The sequence below is a fragment of the Heterodontus francisci genome, chromosome 8 (assembly GCF_036365525.1).
Source record: "Heterodontus francisci isolate sHetFra1 chromosome 8, sHetFra1.hap1, whole genome shotgun sequence".
Lineage (NCBI taxonomy): Eukaryota > Metazoa > Chordata > Chondrichthyes > Heterodontiformes > Heterodontidae > Heterodontus > Heterodontus francisci.
The window spans coordinates 59,658,855-59,680,166 of NC_090378.1; the positions used below are offsets into that span (position 1 = coordinate 59,658,855).

Sequence of the window (21,312 nt, forward strand, 5' to 3'; positions counted from 1 at the left end):
ACAGCAGGCTGCAGCTCCTTCCTTGCTGGAGGGCCTCCTATTGGCTCTCCATCTGCAGGATCCCGCCCGCCATCCTTAATCGGATGGCAAGCGCACCGTCTGGCCACCAATTGGCCAATTCAGGCAAAATCACAGTCAGATGATTGTTCCCCATAAGGGGATCAGGACCCTAATCTGCCCTCGACGTCGGAGTCCTGACCCAAAATGCAAAATCCTGCCTGTAATTTCGGAATAACTCCACAGCTCCTCAGACTAAATGCATGAAATAAATATTGGAAAGGAAAAAGCCTGACTGTCATTTTTAATTTTTGTTCTCTGCAGTTCATCTGAGTTAAATGAGCTTTATTCTTACTGACAAATATTTCTAGTAACTATCTCCATCTGGCTACCACATCTGGCCAGAAAAGCCTAAAGTGATATAAAATAAAAATACTTACACACTGAACACATTTATGCGTGCTCCTCCATATAACATTTCTCTACCTGTTATTTTTATGCAGGTAATGATATGTCCTTTAAGCATTTCGCTTTTGATAATTTTTTACAGGTCATCCTGTGACTAGTTTTCTGCAGCGGGATCTATTCCATGGTCTGATTTATTATCATCATTTTGGAGGCGAGATCTTTGAAGATTCATTTGAGTTCATTCTATCGGATAGCCATGAGCCTCCCAATCTTTCGGTCCCCCAGGCAAGCTCTTACTCATTTACTAGACCTTATTTTTCAAGAGGATTCAAACTGTAGCATTTTTTATGGTCTAAAATGCCTGAAGATTTAGGAAATATTGATATCTCTCTCACTCATTCTAGTTATAGAGGGTTAAAATATTCAGTGCTGTATCTCTAATCTAAAAAAAAAATGTATTAAAAACAGATAACAATATAGCTGTAGTTGTTGGTGTCAAGTTATATATAGGCAAATAATTAGGTAATGTGCAAAAATATAAATTTTAAACAAAAACATATTGGTATTATTTATAGGAAATATTATATTATACATCAACCTTTACTTTGTTGATATTATGTTTAGAATAAATGTTGTAATTTCCTTTGTGCTGATACAGAGGACCAGAACTATCACTTACTGCATTAATAAGTTCAAAGTTTTTTGATCCAGAAATTATCATGATGGAATGTCTGTATTAGCTATTAATAAATGAGACTAAAGCAAGCATAAGCAATGGATGATTTTGGCTTCATTGACTTATGGGCCGGAATTTTACGTTGTGCGGGAGGCCCCACCCACCAGCTGAAAAGTCCGGGGCGAGCCTTCCTCCAACGGGCCTGGGGAGCCACGCCAGGATTTTATGCTCCCCAGGCCTTTACTTGGCCTTGGGCAGGACTTCCAGTCCCTTGAGGCAGGAAGTCCCATTTAATGGAGCTGCCAGCCAATCAGTGGGCTGGTATCTCTTAGTCCCAGCAGCGTCACTCAGAGCAGTGGCCACTGTTGGGACTGCACTCTACCAACCGAAGCAAGAGGGGCGACAGCCCCAGAACCAAGGTAAGTTTTCAGGGCCTCGCCGGGGACAATCAGCCGGGCCCTGGAAAGGTAAGAAGGGGTCACTTAGGAATGGGTGGGGAGAGTGTTGTCCAGTGGGGGTGGTTGGGCCATGGGCGGGGGGGGGGGGGGGGGGGTGGGGGGGGGGGGGTGCCCTCCATGGGGCACAGGGTGCTCGATCATGAGGGGCCCACCCACCCCCCCCCCATCCCGTAAGAAGGCTGACAGGTTTTACCTGGCAATGTTCTGGGGGCCTTTGCCGTCGGCCGCCATGGGTAAAATACCAGTGGCAGCAGGAGTAGACCCTTAAGTGGCAGTTAATTGGCCTCTTAAGGGCCTTAATTGGCCTGGGGTGGGTGGGCTGTTTCTCACTGCTGCCGCCCCACATAAAATTGCAGCAGGGATGGGAATGTGTTGAGAACGGCACCCCCAGCCTCCCACTCAATTTTATGCCCCCTCCCCCCCCGCCCCCGCCACCAGGCCGCTCTTATGGGGGGGCTGTAAAATTCCAGCCTGGGTGTATAGTTACAGGATATTACCCAATCATTAGGATAGTCGGATCACAAGGGAAGATTTTCTCTGGTAAATAGATAACCAATTGTTCCGAGTGCAGAGTTTTGGTCAACAGGAGCGCAGGTCATAAATAGGTCAGTTAACATTATAGGACTGATTCTGTGGCTTGTGCTCCCACTGGGATTCTACACTGGGAGTGGACTGCCAGAGAATTGGCTTCTATGAGTCAGTGACATTGTGGGAAGATGTCCTCTGTTTGCTGTTTCTAAAGAAATTGTAAACATATTTGTTATTTTTTGTGTCTTTATTCTAGATATTTTCTCATGTTTTATGTCTCTGACTCAGACCACTGCCATTATGAGCCCTTGCTCCCCATGACCCAGAGTGTGCTTTTACCTACCCAGTGTTATGCCATTTGTTGTGTTCCCAAGGATCAAACAGAAAACCCGATTCCAGTTATATCACTTGGCTTTACTTGATATTAGAATATTGGATATATCGGATAGAATATCGGATGTCCACCAAAGCTACTAAGTATCATCACCTCATTCCATGACAATATTAAAGGCACAATTCAGCATAGCGGCACCTCATCAGACCCCTTTCCTATCCTGAGTGGCGTGAAACTGGGCTGTGTTCTCGCACCTACACTGTTTGGGATCTTCTTCTCACTGCTGCTCTCATATGCGTTCAAGTCTTCAGAAGAAGGAATTTTCCTCCACACAAGATCAGATGGCAGGTTGTTCAACCTTGCCTGTCTTAGAGCGAAGACCAAAGTACAGAAGGTCCTCATCAGGGAACTCCTCTTTGCTGACGATGCTGCATTAACATCCCACACAGAAGAGTGGCTGCAGAGACTCATCGACAGGATTGGGGCTGCCTGCAACGAATTTGGCGTAACCATCAGCATCAAGAAAACGAGCATCATGGGACGGGACGTCAGAAATGCTCCATCCATCAATATCGGCGGCCACGGTCTGGAAGTGGTTCAAGAGTTCACCTACCTAGGCTCAACTATCACCAGTAACCTGTCTCTCGAAGCAGAAATCAGCAAGCGCATGAAAAGGCGTCCGCTGCTATATCCAGACTGGCCAAGAGGGTGTGGGGAAATGGCGCACTGACACGGAAGTCTGAGTATACCAAGCCTGTGTCCTCAGTACCTTGCTCTGTGGCAGCGAGGCCTGGACAACATATGTCAGCCAAGAGCGACGTCTCAACTCATTCCATCTTCGCTACCTCCGGAAAATCCTTGGCATCAGTGGCAGGACCGTGTCTCCAAGGCAGAAGTCATCGAGACGGCCAACATCCCCAGCATATACACCCTACTGAACCAGCGGCGCCTGAGATGGCTTGGCCATGTGAGCCGCATGGAAGATGGCAGTGTTAGCGGGAATGAATCTAGAAGAATCACTCGACACTCAGGTCTGCTCCAATGTCAAACAGTTTATTGAGTTACGCCAGCAGGGAGCAGGTCACTGGGCTGTCCCGATGCCTCTCCACCGAACAAAGGAAAATCCACAACAGATATACAGTTACTCAGCCCATCCCAGCTGGACACAAAATCCAATCATAACGGTTATTGATTACATACATTACATTCATTACCAATAACATTATTAATCATGCATCATGTGGTTGTGGGGATAGCTCATGGTATGCCCCTGACCATCTCAGCTTGTTTACCAAACCCCCCTTATCAACTATCCTTGAGTCTTCACAATGAATCCTTCTACCTCTATCAGGCCTGCATTCCTAGTTGCTTTGTGTAGTCTGCAATTAGACAGAGCAGCTGTCTTATGCACTGATATGAGGGGCCCTCCTTGGTCAGGCTAATTGCCTGTGCTAAGCAGTACCATGCTCAAGGCTGCAAGTTGCTAACTTGTCCCACAATGCCTTGGGTAAATACCCCATTTTGTAACAATATGTGGATACACTTTCATCTTATATATATGTGTGTATTTATTTAGCTGCATCAGCCACAATTTTTCCCTCTACAGCAGGGTCCCCAAGGCTCGTCACTGGTATCATTCCCACCAGCCGTCCCTGTCCCGCTTTAAAGATGTCTGCCGACGCGACATGAAGTCCTGTGACGTTGACCACAAGTCATGGGAGTCAGTTGCCAGTGATCGCCAGAGCTGGCGGACAGCCATAAAGGCTGGCGAGTCGAGGAGACTTATCAGTTGGCAGGAAAAAAGACAGAAGCGCAAGGAGTGAGCCAACTGTGTAACAGCCCCGGCAACCAATTTTATCTGCAGCGCCTGTGGAAGAGTCTGTCACTCTAGAATTGGCCTTTATAGCCACTCCAGGTCCTGCTTCACAAACCACTGACCACCTCTTCGCACTTACCCATTGTCTCTCAAGACAAGGAGGCCAAAGAAGAAAGAAAGAAGGCAGTTGAATAGAGGCTTCGCTAGATTGTGGTTTTGGCTTAAAACTACAAAACAGGTTTATGCGAGAGTAAATGATTAGGTGAACAGAAATAATAACTCTTTGGTAGACTTTCAGTAGATGCAGTCTTAACTATCCCTTGTAAAATAGAAAACAAGAGTCATGTTGGCTTTGCTACATTACAGTGTAAATTGGATGAGACACAAAGAGGGCAATTTTCAACTTTGCCCCGTGGGCAGTAATCTGGGTGACCAAATCACCTACCCATTGTAGAACTCAACTGATTGTTGTTCCACTTATTTCAATGGAATGAAAATTGGGTGGGTCTGCAATAGGAAGGTAATTTGTTCCATCAGGTTACCACCCAGGAAGCAAAGCAGAAAATTACCTCCAACGTTCTTGAATATTAACTGCTGTTGATATGGTGCTTTTATATCTCTTCGATGGCTTTAGATTTCAACAAGGCAAGATGAAAATTACTTGCTTCAGAATTTAAATTTAAACATGTGCCTCAAACTCCAAAAGAGCTGTCAATCAAATATATATACAAATAAACCCCCGGTAATCCTTGTATTTGAACTGTATGACTGGCCATTTCTTGGACAACTGGTTTCACACATCTATACTCTGCCGCTAATGCATTCAAATAAGTTGGACCATTTTCTGTGAGTGAAACTGTTTTTTAATCTGACAGAAAGAAGTGAATATCATAAGAAAACACCATTTTAAATGCTTTAATGGTTTTGCTAGAGATAGCGAACATGGGAATGCCATTGTCAGTTACCAGAAATATTGTTCAACGTAGATGCTAAGAAAACTGTGGTCAAAGAGGTTATTGTGGAGGGGAGGTCTGAAAAGCTTGCAACAGGGTGACCTGGGGGTTGGAGCAAAAACAAGGCACTTGGAATCAAATTAAATTGTAATCCCAGGACCTCAAAGGCACTAATTTTGGCCAAATTTATATAGTTCAATTAAAAAAAACTGCACTTTGTCACTTTAATGTGTATATTGTCATGAAAACATGCCATGCTGAATGATGATTTTAATTCATTGACTGGAAACCTACATTAAACTTCTAAAAGGACAGCTGGAGTACTCCATTCAACTTTCACCTCCCTGTCGCCCAGCAATCTTCCCGGAGGCAGGAGAGGGTGATAACAGCCTCCCCCCCCCCACCCCACAGAGGCCAATTGAGGCCCTTAAGTGGCCTATTAATGGTCATAGAGAGATACAGCACTGAAAGAGGCCCTTCGGCCCACCGAGTCTGTCATGACCATCAACCATCCACTTATACTAATCCTACATTAATCCCATATTCCCTAGCACATCCCCACCTTCCCTGAATTCTCCTACCACCTACCTACACTAGGGGCAATTTATAATGGCCAATTTACCGATCAACCTGCAAGTCTTTGGCTGTGGGAGGGAACCGGAGCACCCGGTGGAAACCCACGCAGTCACAGGGAGAGCTTGCAAACTCCGCACAGGCATTACCCAGAACTGAACCCGGGTCGCTGGAGCTGTGAGGCTGCGGTGCTAACCACTGCACCACTGTGCCGCCCACTGTGTCATTTAGGGGCCTCTTCCTGCCGCCGCTGGGATCTTACCGGCGTGGAGAGGACACCTTGTAAAACGAGGCGCCCTCCCTGCGGGCTTTGGGGGGGGTTCCCTTCTCTGTGGGCAGTTTGTGGCCCACGGAGGACCCCCACAGGGAACCAGTTCACCTCCCCCCCCCCCCCCGGATCCCATCCCCAGACCGCAAGACCAACCCCAGAACCCCTCGCCGGGGCCTTCTAGACTGGCCCCGGCAACCCCACCTCACCTACCTCTTGTCTGGGGTTCCACTGCTGGGCCTGGGTCCGAGGCCTCAGCAGTACCAGCAGTGGCCACCGCTCCTGGTGGTACTGCCGCTCCTACTGACCTGCCAGCCCTCGATTGGTTAGCAGCTACTGGAGGCTGGATTCCCGTCTTTATAGGGATGGGGATCCCTCCTCCCGAAACGTAGATTTAAAAACACCGAAGGATCGCTCTGGGGGACACACGAAAATGCAGAGGCAGGATTTTCCCCGTCTTTTTGGCCCAGTGTCGGGAGCCCCGCCTCTTACACAAAATCGAGCCCACAGTTCTTTTTCTCCCCATCCCTGTGATATTGCTGCATTTTGTGTGGCTAAGATTAGGAACTCAGTGGAGTGAAGGAAAGATAGGAAAATGGGCGTGGGGAGTGCGGTACGTGATTAACCTGCCCTTGTTCATTGCATTGCAGGCAGCATGTTAAATTTGCACTGCTTGCTCTTTTAAATGATTTCTGCATGCAGCCAGCACTATCCATACTATTCATTAGCTGCACTCATTAGCAGGAACCCCGACATCATGAGTGGCTAGCATGACTTAAAGACAGCCCACACTTCTCAAATAGAAGGTGCATTGTGGCTGCAAGAAGTGGTGGGAGTTTTTGAAAAGTGAATCTGTGCTGCACATATGAGAGAGTGAGCACCAAGGTTTGCTGACAATTCACTGGCAGTCTTGGTGCAATCTGTGGTGAGAAGGAGAGACATCCTGTATCCGAAGGGTGGTAGCATGCCCTCCTGACGTGTGCTCAGGAGGCAGTGGTAACAATTAGTGGTGGCAATCAATGCCAGGAGTATAGCCACAAGAGCATGGATGCAGTGCTAGAAGAGGTTTGATGATCCAACACGAGTTGTCACAGTGTTTGTTCAATCGTCAAATGGCATAGCCTACTGCATGACTAGCCTCATTCACTGTTTAATTCACTACTCTCTGACCATCCACCTACCAATAATCTCTATCAATCCATATTCAACCCTTCAATTCATACGCTTTATCTCACCCTTACACACTTAGCACTGCTGCAAGCTTCGCACCACCAACTTACAGTTCAAACACACTGGAAGCTATTCAATAATGACAGTTGCATGAATTGCCTAAATGTATTGCACACCACTCACTGACGCACTACCCTCTTTCTTGTAGGACAGTGGTGCATAACGGGACAGCAGCAGAAAACTAGAGGAGGACAAGTGCACCTGCATGTTTTAACACTCATGGAGGAGATAGTGCTTGTCATCAGAGGAAGGGGCTTCACTGAGGCCATGGCCACTGGTGGGACTGAAGCGATTGATGATGAGGGTATCTGCTTATCTAATCCTTTTTCTCTTTTCACTTCTTCCTCAACCCATAATCTCTTCTGATTCACAAGCTGTAGGTGGTACATCCATGCACTTCTTACTTTCTCCTCTCCCTCAACACAACACAACCCTTGCCCCTTTTTCATATTAGATACTCAAGAACTGGAACCTTCCTAGTCAGCGGAGGAAGAGCAAGAAGACTGCAAAGATGAAGAGACACCCTCACTTGATCAAACTCAGAGACTGAAATTGTGCATATTTTAGCGGATAGCGTAGAGGAGGGATCAGCACAAGTGCACAGCAGCCAGGGCAGGGTGAAAGAATAGTGCAGGTGCCAGCCTGCCGTAGGGTGAGGTGGTCAATTAGTTCTGCTGCAGGGGAATCAGATGAGGACTTCGAGGATCCAGGCTACAGGAGAATGCTGATGGACATACACAACCAAATGCCTGGTGTATTGGAAAATCTGCTAGAAAGCCTACACACAATATCAAGAAGAACAGAGGAGTTCAGCACCAACTTGGCACAGGAGTATGTACAGAGCTTGGAGCCCATCCTTTCCAACATGGAAAAGGTAGTCACCTCCATCAGTACCCAGTGGAGCCCACCATAATGCAGTGTCTAATGGTTGATGTCACAGCTTCCATTGCAGCACAAACATCTACAATCAAAGGTCTAAGTGCTGCAGTGAGCTTAGATTGCTGCATTGCAAGCTCAGACAGCTGCCATTGTGGCTCTGGATAGCACTGTTAAAAGGGGCATCCAGGCAACACAGCAGTCAATTAATCTGTTCTCTGACAGACCAGTGGAATTGCTGAGGCGCCACCCTAGGAGAGTGGCAACAGTTCCATGGATCATGAACTTGCTTTCCTCTCTCAGGCCTCCACTAGAGCAGTCCAGGCATCATTGCTTGAGGACATCAATGGTGAGCTCTATAATAACAAAAATAAGAAATGCTGGAATCACTCAGCAGGTCTGGCAGCATCTGTGGAAAGAGAAGCAGAGTTAACGTTTTGGGTCAGTGACCCTTCTTCAGTTCCGAAGAAGGGTCACTGACCCGAAACGTTAACTCTGCTTCTCTTTCCACAGATGCTGCCAGACCTGCTGAGTGATTCCAGCATTTCTTGTTTTTGTTTCAGATTTCCAGCATCTGCAGTATTTTGCTTTTATTTTAGTGAGCTGTATAATGTTCCTTATGACGACATGGCTCTCATTGTAGGCCTGCTGTCCATGTGTGCGTGGATTCTGGACTGATGTCAATAGCCATGTCATGAGTGGATAACCCTTGTAGCCCAGTAGGTAGCCTTTGACTTTCCATGGTTGGTCAAATACAGGTGGCACAGTGGACTGCCACAGAATGAAGGAATCATGACTGTTGCCAGGATAACAGGCATTCACCTGCAATTGTTGCAGTGCCTTTGGTTGCACACTATCTGAACATTGAGGGAGTGAAATCCCTTTTGGTTCATGAAAATGGCTGAGTTCACATGTGGCACACACAAGTCCATGTGTATGCAGTCAATGGCACCCTGCACCAGATGGAAACCTGCAATCTGTACAAACCCTCGTGCTCACTCTGCTTGTTTGTCTCTGGCAAGAAGAAATGAGATTACATTGTTTCTCTGTGTCTCGAGCATCTCAGTGACTTCTCTTATGCAGGAGTTCCCTGCAAACCACGGGATGTTATATTTCAGCAGCAGTCTGGAAGGAGCCAGGTGCATAAAAGTGAAGAGCCATGATCACCTTGATAGCCATAGACAATTCTGTCCTTGCCCTGCTTTGAAGTTGCAGTTGTGGCTGCAGCAGTTGATTGATTTCAATTACAACTTCTTTTATGAAGCGAAGACATCTCATGCATTGTTTCTCACTGAAATGAAGGTTAGTGAAATGCTCTCTGACGATCATCAATGATATGGCCTCTTGCTGAGAGCCCTTCTTCCTCTGTGTGTACAAACACCTTTACCAAGGTGGCATCCAGGACACTTCCCAACAGAAGTGTGCCAGGGCATCTTGAATTCCATTTTCAATCTTTACATGGTCCCATAATAACGAAAAGACTGGTACCACATGGCTGTATTTAACCCCTCCATATCTTACCACTCTACAGTTTATCATCTTGATGCGACAGTGTTGCATCACTGCACTGCCATAATGCAATTTAGATTATTAATGCAATTTTGATTGGCACCCTGTCCACCACCTTAAACAATCACTCCCTCCATCAGCGGTGCACTGTGGCTGCAGTGTGCACTATCTACAAGATGCACCACAGCAAATCACAAAGCTTCTTCAACAGCACCTTCCAAACCCATGACCTCCACCACCTAGAAGGACAAGGGCAGCAAGCGTTTGGGAACATCATCATCTCCATGTTTCCCTCCGAGTCACACGCCATCCTGGCTTGCAACTATATTGCCCTCCTTCACTGTCATCGGATCATAATCTTGGAATTCCCTTCCTCTAACAGCACTGTGGGTGTACCTACTACACCACATAGACTGCAGCAATTCAGGAAGGCAGCTCACCACTACCAGTCTCAAGGGCAAATTAGGGATGGGCAATAAAGGCAGGACATGTCAGTGACAGCCACATCCCATGAAGGGATTTTTAAAAAATTAATTGGATGAAAGAATACAGGAACAGTATCAATGTATTGTTAAGTGTTGCTGTGACCTTCAGTTCCGTCAAACCTTATTGTCTTACCCCAAGAAAGAAAGCCAGAGCTTCCTTGGTTTCTATGCTTTTGTTAACCATTCTCATTAAAATCTGTTATTGTTCTGGATTACTGATACATGACTCCAGTTTACAAGAAAATATAGATCATTGTCAGGGAGCAAACTTTCCAATATTTTTAACACTCATCTATTTTGGAGTGTTTCCTATTTTGTGGATCTTTACTCCAGATTTCAATTTACACAAATGAGTCTGCTATCATATCCAAATGGCTACTACATTGTAACTGCAGTGAAGACTAAAGTTTATTTGAAGGGTTTGAAACATTGTGATTTAGATCACCATCATCAGGATCACACTTGAGTGACATGAAACAGTGGATACTTTCCTTTCAGTAGCCTTCTAGAAATAATTCTTCAGGTGCCTGCGTCTTTTGATGCACCTATGAACTTTTATGATTATTCAGTCACATAGCAAAGTCAATCCTTCACGGTTGTTTTATTTTTCAGATAACAATGATTCATGTAACCCCGGTGAAGGATCAGTTGCCAAAAGAAGTGGATGGTACCGTACGATATTTGGTAGTGAAAGAAACAGAAATTAGCCACATTACTAAGAATCATCTGCACTTCACAGATATAGAGTCCCCAGAGAATGAGCTGATGTACACAATCACTAAACCCTGCTTCTTCCCAACAAACCAGAGGTATGCTTTTCAATGTTTTATGGGTTTAATTATATACTTTTAAAGTTGATATAGTTAAACATATTTACTAATATGATTTCCTCTTTTCTCATATCCTTATGGCCACATCTTTTGAGTTCTATAGAATCCAATGCTTTCTCTTTATTTCTTCACTTCTCTACTTCTCTGAGTCACATCATTGATGCATCGAGCAGTGATAAAGATAATTATGGACTGATTTACAGCTGGCTGTCCAACTTCTATTTCAAATGTCTTTGTTACAGGAAGTACACTTTTGTTACTGCTTCAAACTGTCAGGTGTTTTTTTAAGTTACAAATAACATAGAGGCCTTGTTGAGAAAAGAGGAAATCATATTTGTAAGATATATTTAAATATCATGCACCAGTACTTCATCGACAAGAGTTTCATCATCAGTAAAATACTTCCAGGTATTTAAATATATTTACCATTACAATCAGGTGAGGAGGGGTCACAAGGCTCCACTCTTGTCCTTCTTGTTTGATCACAACAGGATTTTAAAACAGTGAATGTGCTTACCATTTCAGTGAGTGTTTTACCTTTTATCTTTGTTGTGATCGTAAAAGAACCAAACAGACATGTTTTCTTGAGTTTAAACAAGAAGTTATTGTTTATTGTACTTAACCGATAACCCGATCTAAATAAAATAATAAACTACGCTACACTTTCACTCACACACACTCCAGAATCACACACACAACACACAAATAGATTACAGAGTGCGAAGGGATAGTTTGGATTGGATTAGAGTCCAGAACAAATAAAAATAATATACAGTCTGTGTGGTCTGGGAATTTCAGTTGTCTTCCAGCTGAAGTTGTGATTCTGAAGTCTCTGGCTGATAGAAGTACTTTGCAGCTGGCCCACCTGATTTAGGTTTTTCCTGGAGACAGAGTTATAGATGGATTTCTTCCCTGGAAGAAATGTTGGCAGGAGAGCACGGGGGAGTGTTGAAATGGCAAGCGACCAGAAGCTCGGGATCATGCTTTCGGACATGCTTTCAACACTCCCCCCTGCTCTCATGCCAACAATTTTGTCTTTGGCCTTCTCCAGTGTTCCAGTGAACATTAACACAAGCTCAAGGAGCAGCACCTGATCTTTCGATTAGGCACTCTAGAGTCTTGAGGACTGGGCATTGAGTTCAATAACTTCAAAGTATGACTGCCCTTTTTAAAATATTTTATTTTTTAACCATGTGTCTGTTTTACATATAGTCAGAGCTGCTCATTATTCTGTTATTAACACTTTCTCTGGACTAATGCTTTGTCTTTCACCACAAGCATTAACACACTCTTTGCCTTTGTCCCAGGACAGCTTTGTTATTTAATCTCACCTACCCTCTGCCCTATCAAACACCTTCCCCTTTGTTCTCTCTCCTAATCCCCTCCCCCTCACTTGCTTAAAACCTAATTCTTTTCTAAACTTTACCAGTTTTGATGAAAGGTCACAGACCTGAATCATTAACTCTGCTTCTCTCTCCACAGATGCTGCCAGACCTGCTGAGTATTTCCAGCACTTTTTGTTTTTATTTCTGAATCTAAATTGTTGGGCTTGATTAGCTTTGGATTTGGGACTTGATCCTCAGTGGGTAGATCCCCATTGATCTTGCTTTTTGTTCTCTGGTGATTTATACAAGTGCTCTTTACTTTAGGGCATTTTTCCTTCCCTTTTCTCTTTACTTTAGGGAGGGTTTTTTTTTCATCTGCCCGATGTCCTCTGGGAGATTACTGCTTGCAGGTGTCTGTCCCAGTTTCACTGCACTCCCCTGCAGCACTTCAAATAGGTGAGGCATCTCCCTTACTTTTGACTTGCTCTTTTGGGAAATTTCCTTGTCCCTGCAGATTTCTGTAAATGCTGTGAGCAGCCTTGGTGGGGCTCCTCTTTGCTCTGCATTTAAATAGGGGACTGGGGTGTCTAATGTTTCTAACATTTTAGTGTTGGCTAACAGGACAGTTTGATTTGGGAATCTTCCTGGCCCTCCTCTAACATGGAAGACTCATCCCTCTGTCCCAAAAACCTCTCCTTGATTAGTTTAAGAGGACCTCTCGCCTCATGTCCATAAACTAATTCAAAGGTACTAAAGCCTTGTTGGGTGAGTCCCTGGTGGAAAACAGGAGAAATCTCAGTCCTTTGTCCCAGTCTTGGGGGTACTTGTGGCAGTATGCCCTGATCATTGTCTTTCGGGTCTGGTGGTACCATTCCAAAGCCTCTTGTGACTGCGGTTGTTAGGTTGAGGACTTTAGCTGAGTTGTGCCCAGATTACCCATGACCTTTTGAAAGAACCCAGACCTGAAATAATTCATGCCATGATCTGACTGGATCTCTGCAGGCAGCACATATCGGGTAAAGAATTGGGTTAGCCACTCCACTAATACCTTGGCAGAGATAGTTCTTCAGAGAATGGCCTCTGGGAATCAGGTAGCCACATCCATAATGGTGAGAAGATACTGGAAGCCCCCTTTTGTTTTCGGCAGGGGTCACACACAATCCAGCAGCACTCTGCTGAAGGGTTCCTCAAAAGCCGATATGGGAATTAAGGATACAGTTTTTATTGCAGGTTGGGGCTTCCTCACAACCTGGCACGTATGGCAAGTTTTACCGAACTCCACCACATCTTTGTGGAGTTTTGGCCAGTCAAAATGCTGCATTATGCAGGCTTCGGTTTTTGTATACCACCATGTCCAGCCATTAGAAGCTCGTGGGCTATTCTTAGCATTTCCTTACGGTACCTTGGCGGCACCATTATCTGGTGAACCACTGTCCATTCTTCATCCGCAGGTCTGTAAGGAGGTCTCCGCTTCCTCATCAGCAGCTCATTCTTTAAACAGTTGCACTCTGGATTTTCCTTTGATTCAGCTTCAATTTGGGCAGTCTGTGCTAATTTTTTTAACCCTGGGTCGGCTTGCTGAGCCCCGACTAAGGAAGACCTGAATAACTCATCCTTTGGGTCCTGTAACTTCCCAAAGATGTTTTCAGATAACCAGACAGTAGGGTCATCTGGCTGCAGTGCCAGTTCAGTCTCCTCCGAAGGAGCTTGTTTGGCTATGGACCGGATCACCATACAGTCAGGAAAAATGCCGGGGACCTTCTCCTGCAACTGCTCTGACTCCCTGACCTCTTTTGGTCTTTCTAAAACCACTGGGGAAGCTACCACCTTTGCTCCCACCTGATTATTAACCAGGAGCATGTCAACCCTGTCCACAGATAAACTAGGAACAATCCCTATGGTTACTGGTCCTGAAACAAGGTCACACTCCAGGTGCACCCAATATAAAGGTCTGGGCATATACTTGCGTCAGATACCATTCACTAACACCCTAGCATTCAATGCACTCTCTGGGGAAAAGATTATGCGTTCTCCCAACAGAAGGAATTAGGTGGTCCCTGTATCTCTAATTGTGACTGAAGTGATTTATGACTTTAACCCCTTATAGGGATTAAACCAAATTAGGAGTACAACCCTATGAATCTCCTTTAAGTTCAAACCAGACAAATTCTTAAAGACCCTTATTTGGGTCCAAAGAATTGAACTAGCTTTCCCTCAAAGAAAGAAAACCAACAGAGAATATTACCATCGTTCGTAAGCCTATTTTTAAATAATTATGGCTCAGTCATAAATATACCAGATATTATAAGGGTCTGGGAAACTCTTCAATACGTATCTCTCCACTTAAAGAGACACAGAGAGGGGGTTCTTGTAGTTGTATACAGAATACTACATAGACGATTTATTAACTTTTATATATTTATTAAAGAATTTAACATGCAATACACTTTTAAATGGATAAGTACATCACAATATCAAATATTACTAAGAGATGTAACACATATTCTTATTTCTAGCATAGAATCCAAAAGTTTAACCCTGCTAATGTTACAGCAAAATATCTTAGAATATCCATCAAAATTTAAAGTAAACGTTTACCTTAAGTTCGCCAAGTAAGGCATGGGTTGAGAAGTATTGTTTGAGAAATTCAACACTTCTAATTTTTGCTTCAAAAACTCTCATGTTTATACTGTTGCTCAGGTATCATCTGACTTTTTAGCATATAGGTGTTACCTTTCTTTGTGTTTTTCCTGCTTTCAAGATCCATATTTGGTAATATCATTAACTAACTCCCTACTTAATGTTTTACTGGAATTCCCCTACTCTTGAAGTTGTGAGCATTTATCTGGTCAAAATGTTTACAATTGTGTTTACTTGACCTCTTGTTCCTGTAATCCTATTTCATTTATTGTTTTATTATCTATAATTGCCTTTTTTATGGTACCTTAAAGCAACATTTTGAGCTGATCTGTCAACAACCCCATAAACTAATTAAATTTATTACTACCTCATACTGATGTCACACAGGATATTTCAATGTGTGTGTTTATCTTCCAAGTCCCTGATAACAGAGACACTGAAATGGATTTCCCAACTTGTTTCTGGTTCATAACAGGGACCTTGAAAGACCTTGAAATTTTTAACTCTACCTTCTTAAAGGGGAATGTTAGTGAGTCTTGAAAACTGACCATTTATTCAATCTTTAATTCTAAAAGATATAATATATTAACTATATCTAAACTCTATTTGATTAAGCCTATTATACCTTTATTTCATCACATGACTATGGGCTTGCTTGCCTCACTTGAGAGGGATGGGGTCATCTTTCCTTGGGACACAAAATCCAGGTAACTTTCAGGGATTTTGTTAAATTTTCCCGCACTCAGCGATCTGCTAACCGGGTCTTACTGCTGCAGTTAAAGCCACAGCCTGGTCTGCTGTGCTTTCCATCAGGGCACCTTTTCCTGCACTGGTCTGGTGTTTCCTGATTAATCCTACAGGTTTCCCTATAACTTCCAGCAGTCAGCTCAAAGGTGGCTTGCCTTGTTACAATAGAAACACGCAGGTTTTCAGGCATCACTCCTTCATCAGCACCGTCCTTTTTGGCCTGAGGAGGGCTCCTTTGTGTCCAGCTTTCCTTTCTCACCCATGGCTGCTTGGGCTCCTATCACCCTCCTACCTTTTATCCTTTTCAGGTTTTTGGGGGGTGACTTGGGAAGGGTTTCTCATGGGGCAAGAGTTGTGGACAAGCATAAATTCATTAGCCAGGATTGTGGCCTGCCCAGGTCTTTGAAACTTTTGTTCCTCTATATGGGTTTTAATGGCAAGGGGGAGCGAGTTTTTGAACTCCTCGAGAAGGATCATCTCCCTGAGGTTTTCATATGTGGCTGTATCTTGATTGCCCATATCCACTGGTCAAAAGCAAGCTGCTTAACCCTTTCAAACTCAGAATCTTTGGTGTCTGCCTCTGGTACTAGCTCATATGCCCCCAGGATAGCATTTTTAGTCACCTCATAGTCTGATGAACTCTCATCTGGCAACAGTGAATAAACCTCATGGGTTTTTCCTGTTAGTTTGCTTTGCAATAACAGGGTCCAGCTCTCTGCTGGCCACTTCAACTGTTTTGTGAGCTTTTCAAAAGAGACGAAAAATGCTTCCACATCCCCCTCATTGAATTTTGGTATCAACTGGGAGAAATTTAAGAACTCAGCACTCAGCCCTGAGCTAGGGGCAGCTCCCTCACCTGCTGTGCCTTCACTGGATGTATTGGATCTTCCCCTAGATAGTTCTAGCCGCCTGAACCCCCTTTCCTCCTTCTTCTGGAAAGCTCTTTCTTTTTTCCTTTCCTGATACTCTCTCTGCTCTTTCTCTCACTGGAATTTGAATTCTAGCCTCCTTTGTTCCAGTTGTATCTTAGCTAATGTTACCCTGTCTGTTTCTGACTCCAAACCTGTTTCTGAGTCTTCAGGTTCAAGTGAAAAATGGTTGGCTGCTTGTTTTAGGTATTCAGGTTTCCTAGCTTTTGGACAGATAGTAATCCCTAACTGCCCAGCTACATTCCTCAACTCTTCACAATAGATGGGATTTTAACCTGTCCCAAGTTACTTCACTCTAGCTTAGGAAGGTACTGGCATTGAATGTGGACATGTTAGTACTCTAACAGCGAAAACCACAGGAAAACCTGTATTTGAAGTTTTTACATTTTTGATAGGGATCAATTTAGTTTCCCACTTCCAATTTCTCATTTGGCTTTTGGTAATGATTAGGGACTCGAACCCCCAAATTTCTGTTACGACCAGGTGAGGAGGGATCACAAGGCTGCCCTCTTGTCCTTCTCCTTGTTTGACCACAACAGGACTTGACAGGGTAGATGCAGGAAGGATGTTCCCGATGGTGGGGGAGTTCAGAAGCTGGGGTCTAAGGATATGGAGTAAACCTTTCAGGACTGAGATGAGGAGAAATGTCTTCACCCAGAGAGTTGTGAGCCTGTGAAATTCGCTACCACAGAAAGCAGTTGAGGCCAAAACATTGTATGTTTTCAAGAAGGTGTTAGATATAGCTCATGGGGTGAAAGGGATCAAAGAATGTGGGGGGAAAGCAGGAATAGGTTACTGAGTTGGATGATCAGCCATGATCATAATGAATGGCGAAGCAGGCTCGAAGGGCCGAATGGCCTACTCCTGCTCCTATTTTCTATGTTTCTATGTTAACCAGGTTTATTCCTTTTAAAACAGTGGATGTGTTTACCACTTCAGTGAGTATTTTACCTTTTACCTTTGTTATGATCGTAAAAGAACCAATCAGACAGGTTTTCTTGAGGTTAAACAATAAAGAGGTGAGTTTATTGTACTTAACCGATAACCCGATCTAAATGAAATAATAAACTACGCTACACTTTCACTCACGCACACACTTGAGAATCACACATACACAAATAGATTACAGAGTGATAAGGGATAGTTTGGATTGGAGTCCAGAACAAATAAAAAAAATATACAGTGTGTGGGGTCTGGGAATTTAGTTGTCTTCCAGATGAAGTTGTGATTCCAAAATCTCTGGCTGGTAGAAGTACTTTGCAGCTGGCCCACCTGGTTTGTGTTTTTCTTGGAGACAGTTGTAGGTGGCTTTCTTCCCTGGGGTCTCTGTCTGTAGCAGTGGTAGACTTGTATGTTCCACAGTCACAGAGAAGTTTCAAACTTGCGATGTTATCTGGGGGGAGAGAGAGACACACACGCACGGCGCCGATTGGAGTCTTGTCTGGTTAGCACTTGAAGCTTGTCTGACTCTAGGTCTCAGGTGCTTGTCCTTTTGCAAAAGACTTCTAGTTTTTCCACAGATGGGGAGGCCGTCACATGATTGTCCAGTGTCCTCGTTTGCAATTTAATTAGACTCGAATCTAGGTATTTTCAATCTCTCTCAAGTCTCATTGTTTCAATATTCACCCCCTGGAGGTATGACTCCACTGTTAATATTCCAAGATGGCTTTGAATGTTTTGCCATTAAAAGTGAAGCTGTTAGCTAATTCCAAATTCACGTGGCATTCTCCTGGATGCAACCTCATTAGACATGCATCTACAATTCGATATCCTGGAATGTGAGGTATCTCAATGCAAATTGTGGTGGCCATCTTGAGCTGCCAGCTTTTTAAAAGTCAACTATAGAATCCTAGTTCCTTTTTAAAAGTTTAATCTAGATTTACAACCGATGAATTAAAAATCCTCATTTGGTTTAACATGTTTTCTTGATATTGCTAATATGAGTTTGTCCATTATATATTTATGACAACATCTTTTGAATTCAATAGAATAGAAGGGCTGAATTTTATTAGCACATCACACATCGTGGCTGCGCGCTTTGAAGTCCGTGGCCTTCAGGCGCGGATGCACTGTCGTTCAGCTCCGCGATATTTCACGCGGGGCTCATTTAAATGGAGGGGGCAGCCATTCCATCCCCAGCAACGATGTCTGGCGCCACTGCATGGCCGTCGGCACCATTTTTAAAAGGGCTTCAAGCCCTTCAGTGCCATTTAAATGTTTAAAGAGACAGGGTTGTGAAAAAAGTGAAATAAAATTTTATTTACGTTTCCAATCCCCTCTTCTACTTCCCCCGCCATGAATGATCAGCTGATTTTTGGACTATTCCTCCCCAAAAATGGTGGGTTTTCATTCACAACCTTTCCCCCCTGAACTTTATTCCCTTTGATCCTAAACCCTACCATCCCCGCAACCAATTGGAGCAGTTTTCATCGCTCCCCCCCACCACCCCACCACCGCCCTGAAATTTTCACTCCTCCCCCCTCCCCACCAGTTTCACACTTCGGAACTCCAAATGGAGTTCTGCAACGCAGGGCTTCTGGCCGGCGGCCGTAATGCTGGCGTTGGATGGCTGCCGGGACAAGGTATGTTGATTTGCATGTTTATTCACTCATTTTAATATTTAAATGAAGGCCCTGCCACAGAACAACCTCATTAGACATGTGTCTCCAATTCGATGTCCTGGAATGTGAGGTATTTCAATGCTGCCAACTTTTTAAAAGTTAACTGTAGAATCCCAGCTCTTTTTTAAAAGTTTAATCTAGATTTGCAACTGATAAATTAAAAATCTTCATTTAGTATAGCATGTTTTCTTGATATTACTAATAGGAGTTCCTCCATTATATATTTATGACCACATCTTTTGAATTCAATAGAATCCAAGGGCTGAATTTTGTTAGTGCGCTGCACATCATGGCTGCGCGCTTTGAAGTCAGCGACTTCAGTTCAGCCCCAATACTTCAGTATGATGTTCATCTGGTGATTAGTCAATGCAGAATTATGGGTTTATAGTAGTATCAATTCTAGTTTTGTGTCTACTTAATGACATTTTTCATGTCCTTTATTTGTACCAAAGTGTTTATAAATCACATTAGGACTTCTCATCTGACCTCATCCAAACAACCATCCACTTGGTTTATTTTCTTGCCAAAACAGCCCCTTGAGTTATGCTGGGAATATTGTGGGTAAAAATCTGAAAAATAAGGGGCTGAATTTTATCAGCTATCTTGGGATAGGCAGGAAGGTGGGGGGGGGGTGTGGAGGGGCCCACCAAATAGTCAGGGTAGGCGGGGGTTGGAGTGCCCGTCGCCCTCCCAATACCATTCAATATTGCCAGGAGCGGGGAAGTCTGAGGACAACCTTCCCACCTGGAGGCCAATTGAGGCCCTTAAGTGGCCAGTTAATGGCCACTTAAGCACCTCTTCCTGTTGCCGCTTACATTTAACCAGCGGCGGGGGAGACCCTCTGTCACGTCGGGAGGCCACTCAGTAAAACCAGGCAGCCTCCCTGTGGGCTTGGGAGCTTTAGGGTGGGGGTTTCCTCCTTGGGCAATCTGTGGCCCTAAGGAAGCCCCAGGTGGCAAAGGCTACCCCTGCACCAACACCCACCTCTCACCCTCAATAACCAACCACCACCCCCCACCCCACCTCACCTGGGCCTGTCTGATTGGCCCCGGTGAGCCCGCCTCCTGACCTGCAGTCCGAGGCTCCATGGCTGCTCCTGGCCCTGGGCCTCCTGCAGTACCACGAGTGGCTACTACTCCCAGTGGCACTACTAGTACTGCTGAGTTGCCAGCCCTCTGGAGCTCTCGGAGCAAGATCTTGTCCCTTAAAGAGGATAACATACCCAGTGGTGAGCAGTTACTTACCTGCTCGCCATTAAATTCAGTAGGGGTCCAAGAAAGGGCTTAGGTGGGGTCGTGCCCCCCTCTCCCACTGTCCAGCCCATCATCGATAAAATCCAGCCCAAGAGGTCAAAAAGCATTATATATGTAGTTTTGCTACCTTTTCCAAGTTCATATCTGGTGATAGGTTGGGACAAGAGTAGGATGTTCCAATGGTAAAAATTCCTTGAAATCCTTAATAATGCCTCAATATCACATGGGACAAAGGTGGAAAAATAGACTCATTGTAAAATTCGGACTTTTCTGTCTAATGTACATTCCTGGACAGCTATGAAGAGAGGTTGAGTAGATTAGGATTATTTTCATTAGAAAGACGGAGGTTGAGGGGGGACCTGATTGAGGTGTACAAAATCATGAGAGGTATAGACAGGGTGGATAGCAAGAAGCTTTTTCCCAGAGTGGGGGATTCAATTACAAGGGGACACGAGTTCAAAGTGAAAGGGGAAAAGTTTAGGGGGGATATGCGTGGAAAGTTCTTTACGCAGAGGGTGGTGGGTGCATGGAACGCATTACCAGCGGAGGTGGTAGACACAGGCACGATAGCGTCTTTTAAGATGTATCTAGACAGATACATGAATGAATGGGCAGGAAGTAAAGAGATACAGACCCTTAGAAAATAGGCGACAGGTTTAGATAGAGGATTTGGATCGGCGTAGGCTTGGAGGGCCGAAGGGCCTGTTCCTGTGCTGTAATTTTCTTTGTTCTTTGTTCTTCTTTGTTCTTTAATCCAAAATCCAGACTGTCTGATTGAAAATTGGACAGGTACCACCCCCATGTAAATAACATATAGATTTATGAAAATGCGTTCCATAATAAAGAATGTAGAGAT

The 21,312-nt window shown here is 44.4% G+C and overlaps 1 protein-coding gene across 1 annotated transcript in view; it reads left to right on the plus strand.

The window, feature by feature from the left end:
- Window positions 1–21,312, plus strand: part of frem1b (Fras1 related extracellular matrix 1b) — a 238,326-nt gene that overhangs the window by 79,452 nt on the left and 137,562 nt on the right. Inside the window, exons 11-12 of the mRNA XM_068037205.1 lie at window positions 548–690; window positions 10,724–10,920. Coding sequence (XP_067893306.1) covers window positions 548–690; window positions 10,724–10,920 — 340 coding nt within the window. The remainder of the gene's footprint in view (window positions 1–547; window positions 691–10,723; window positions 10,921–21,312) is intronic.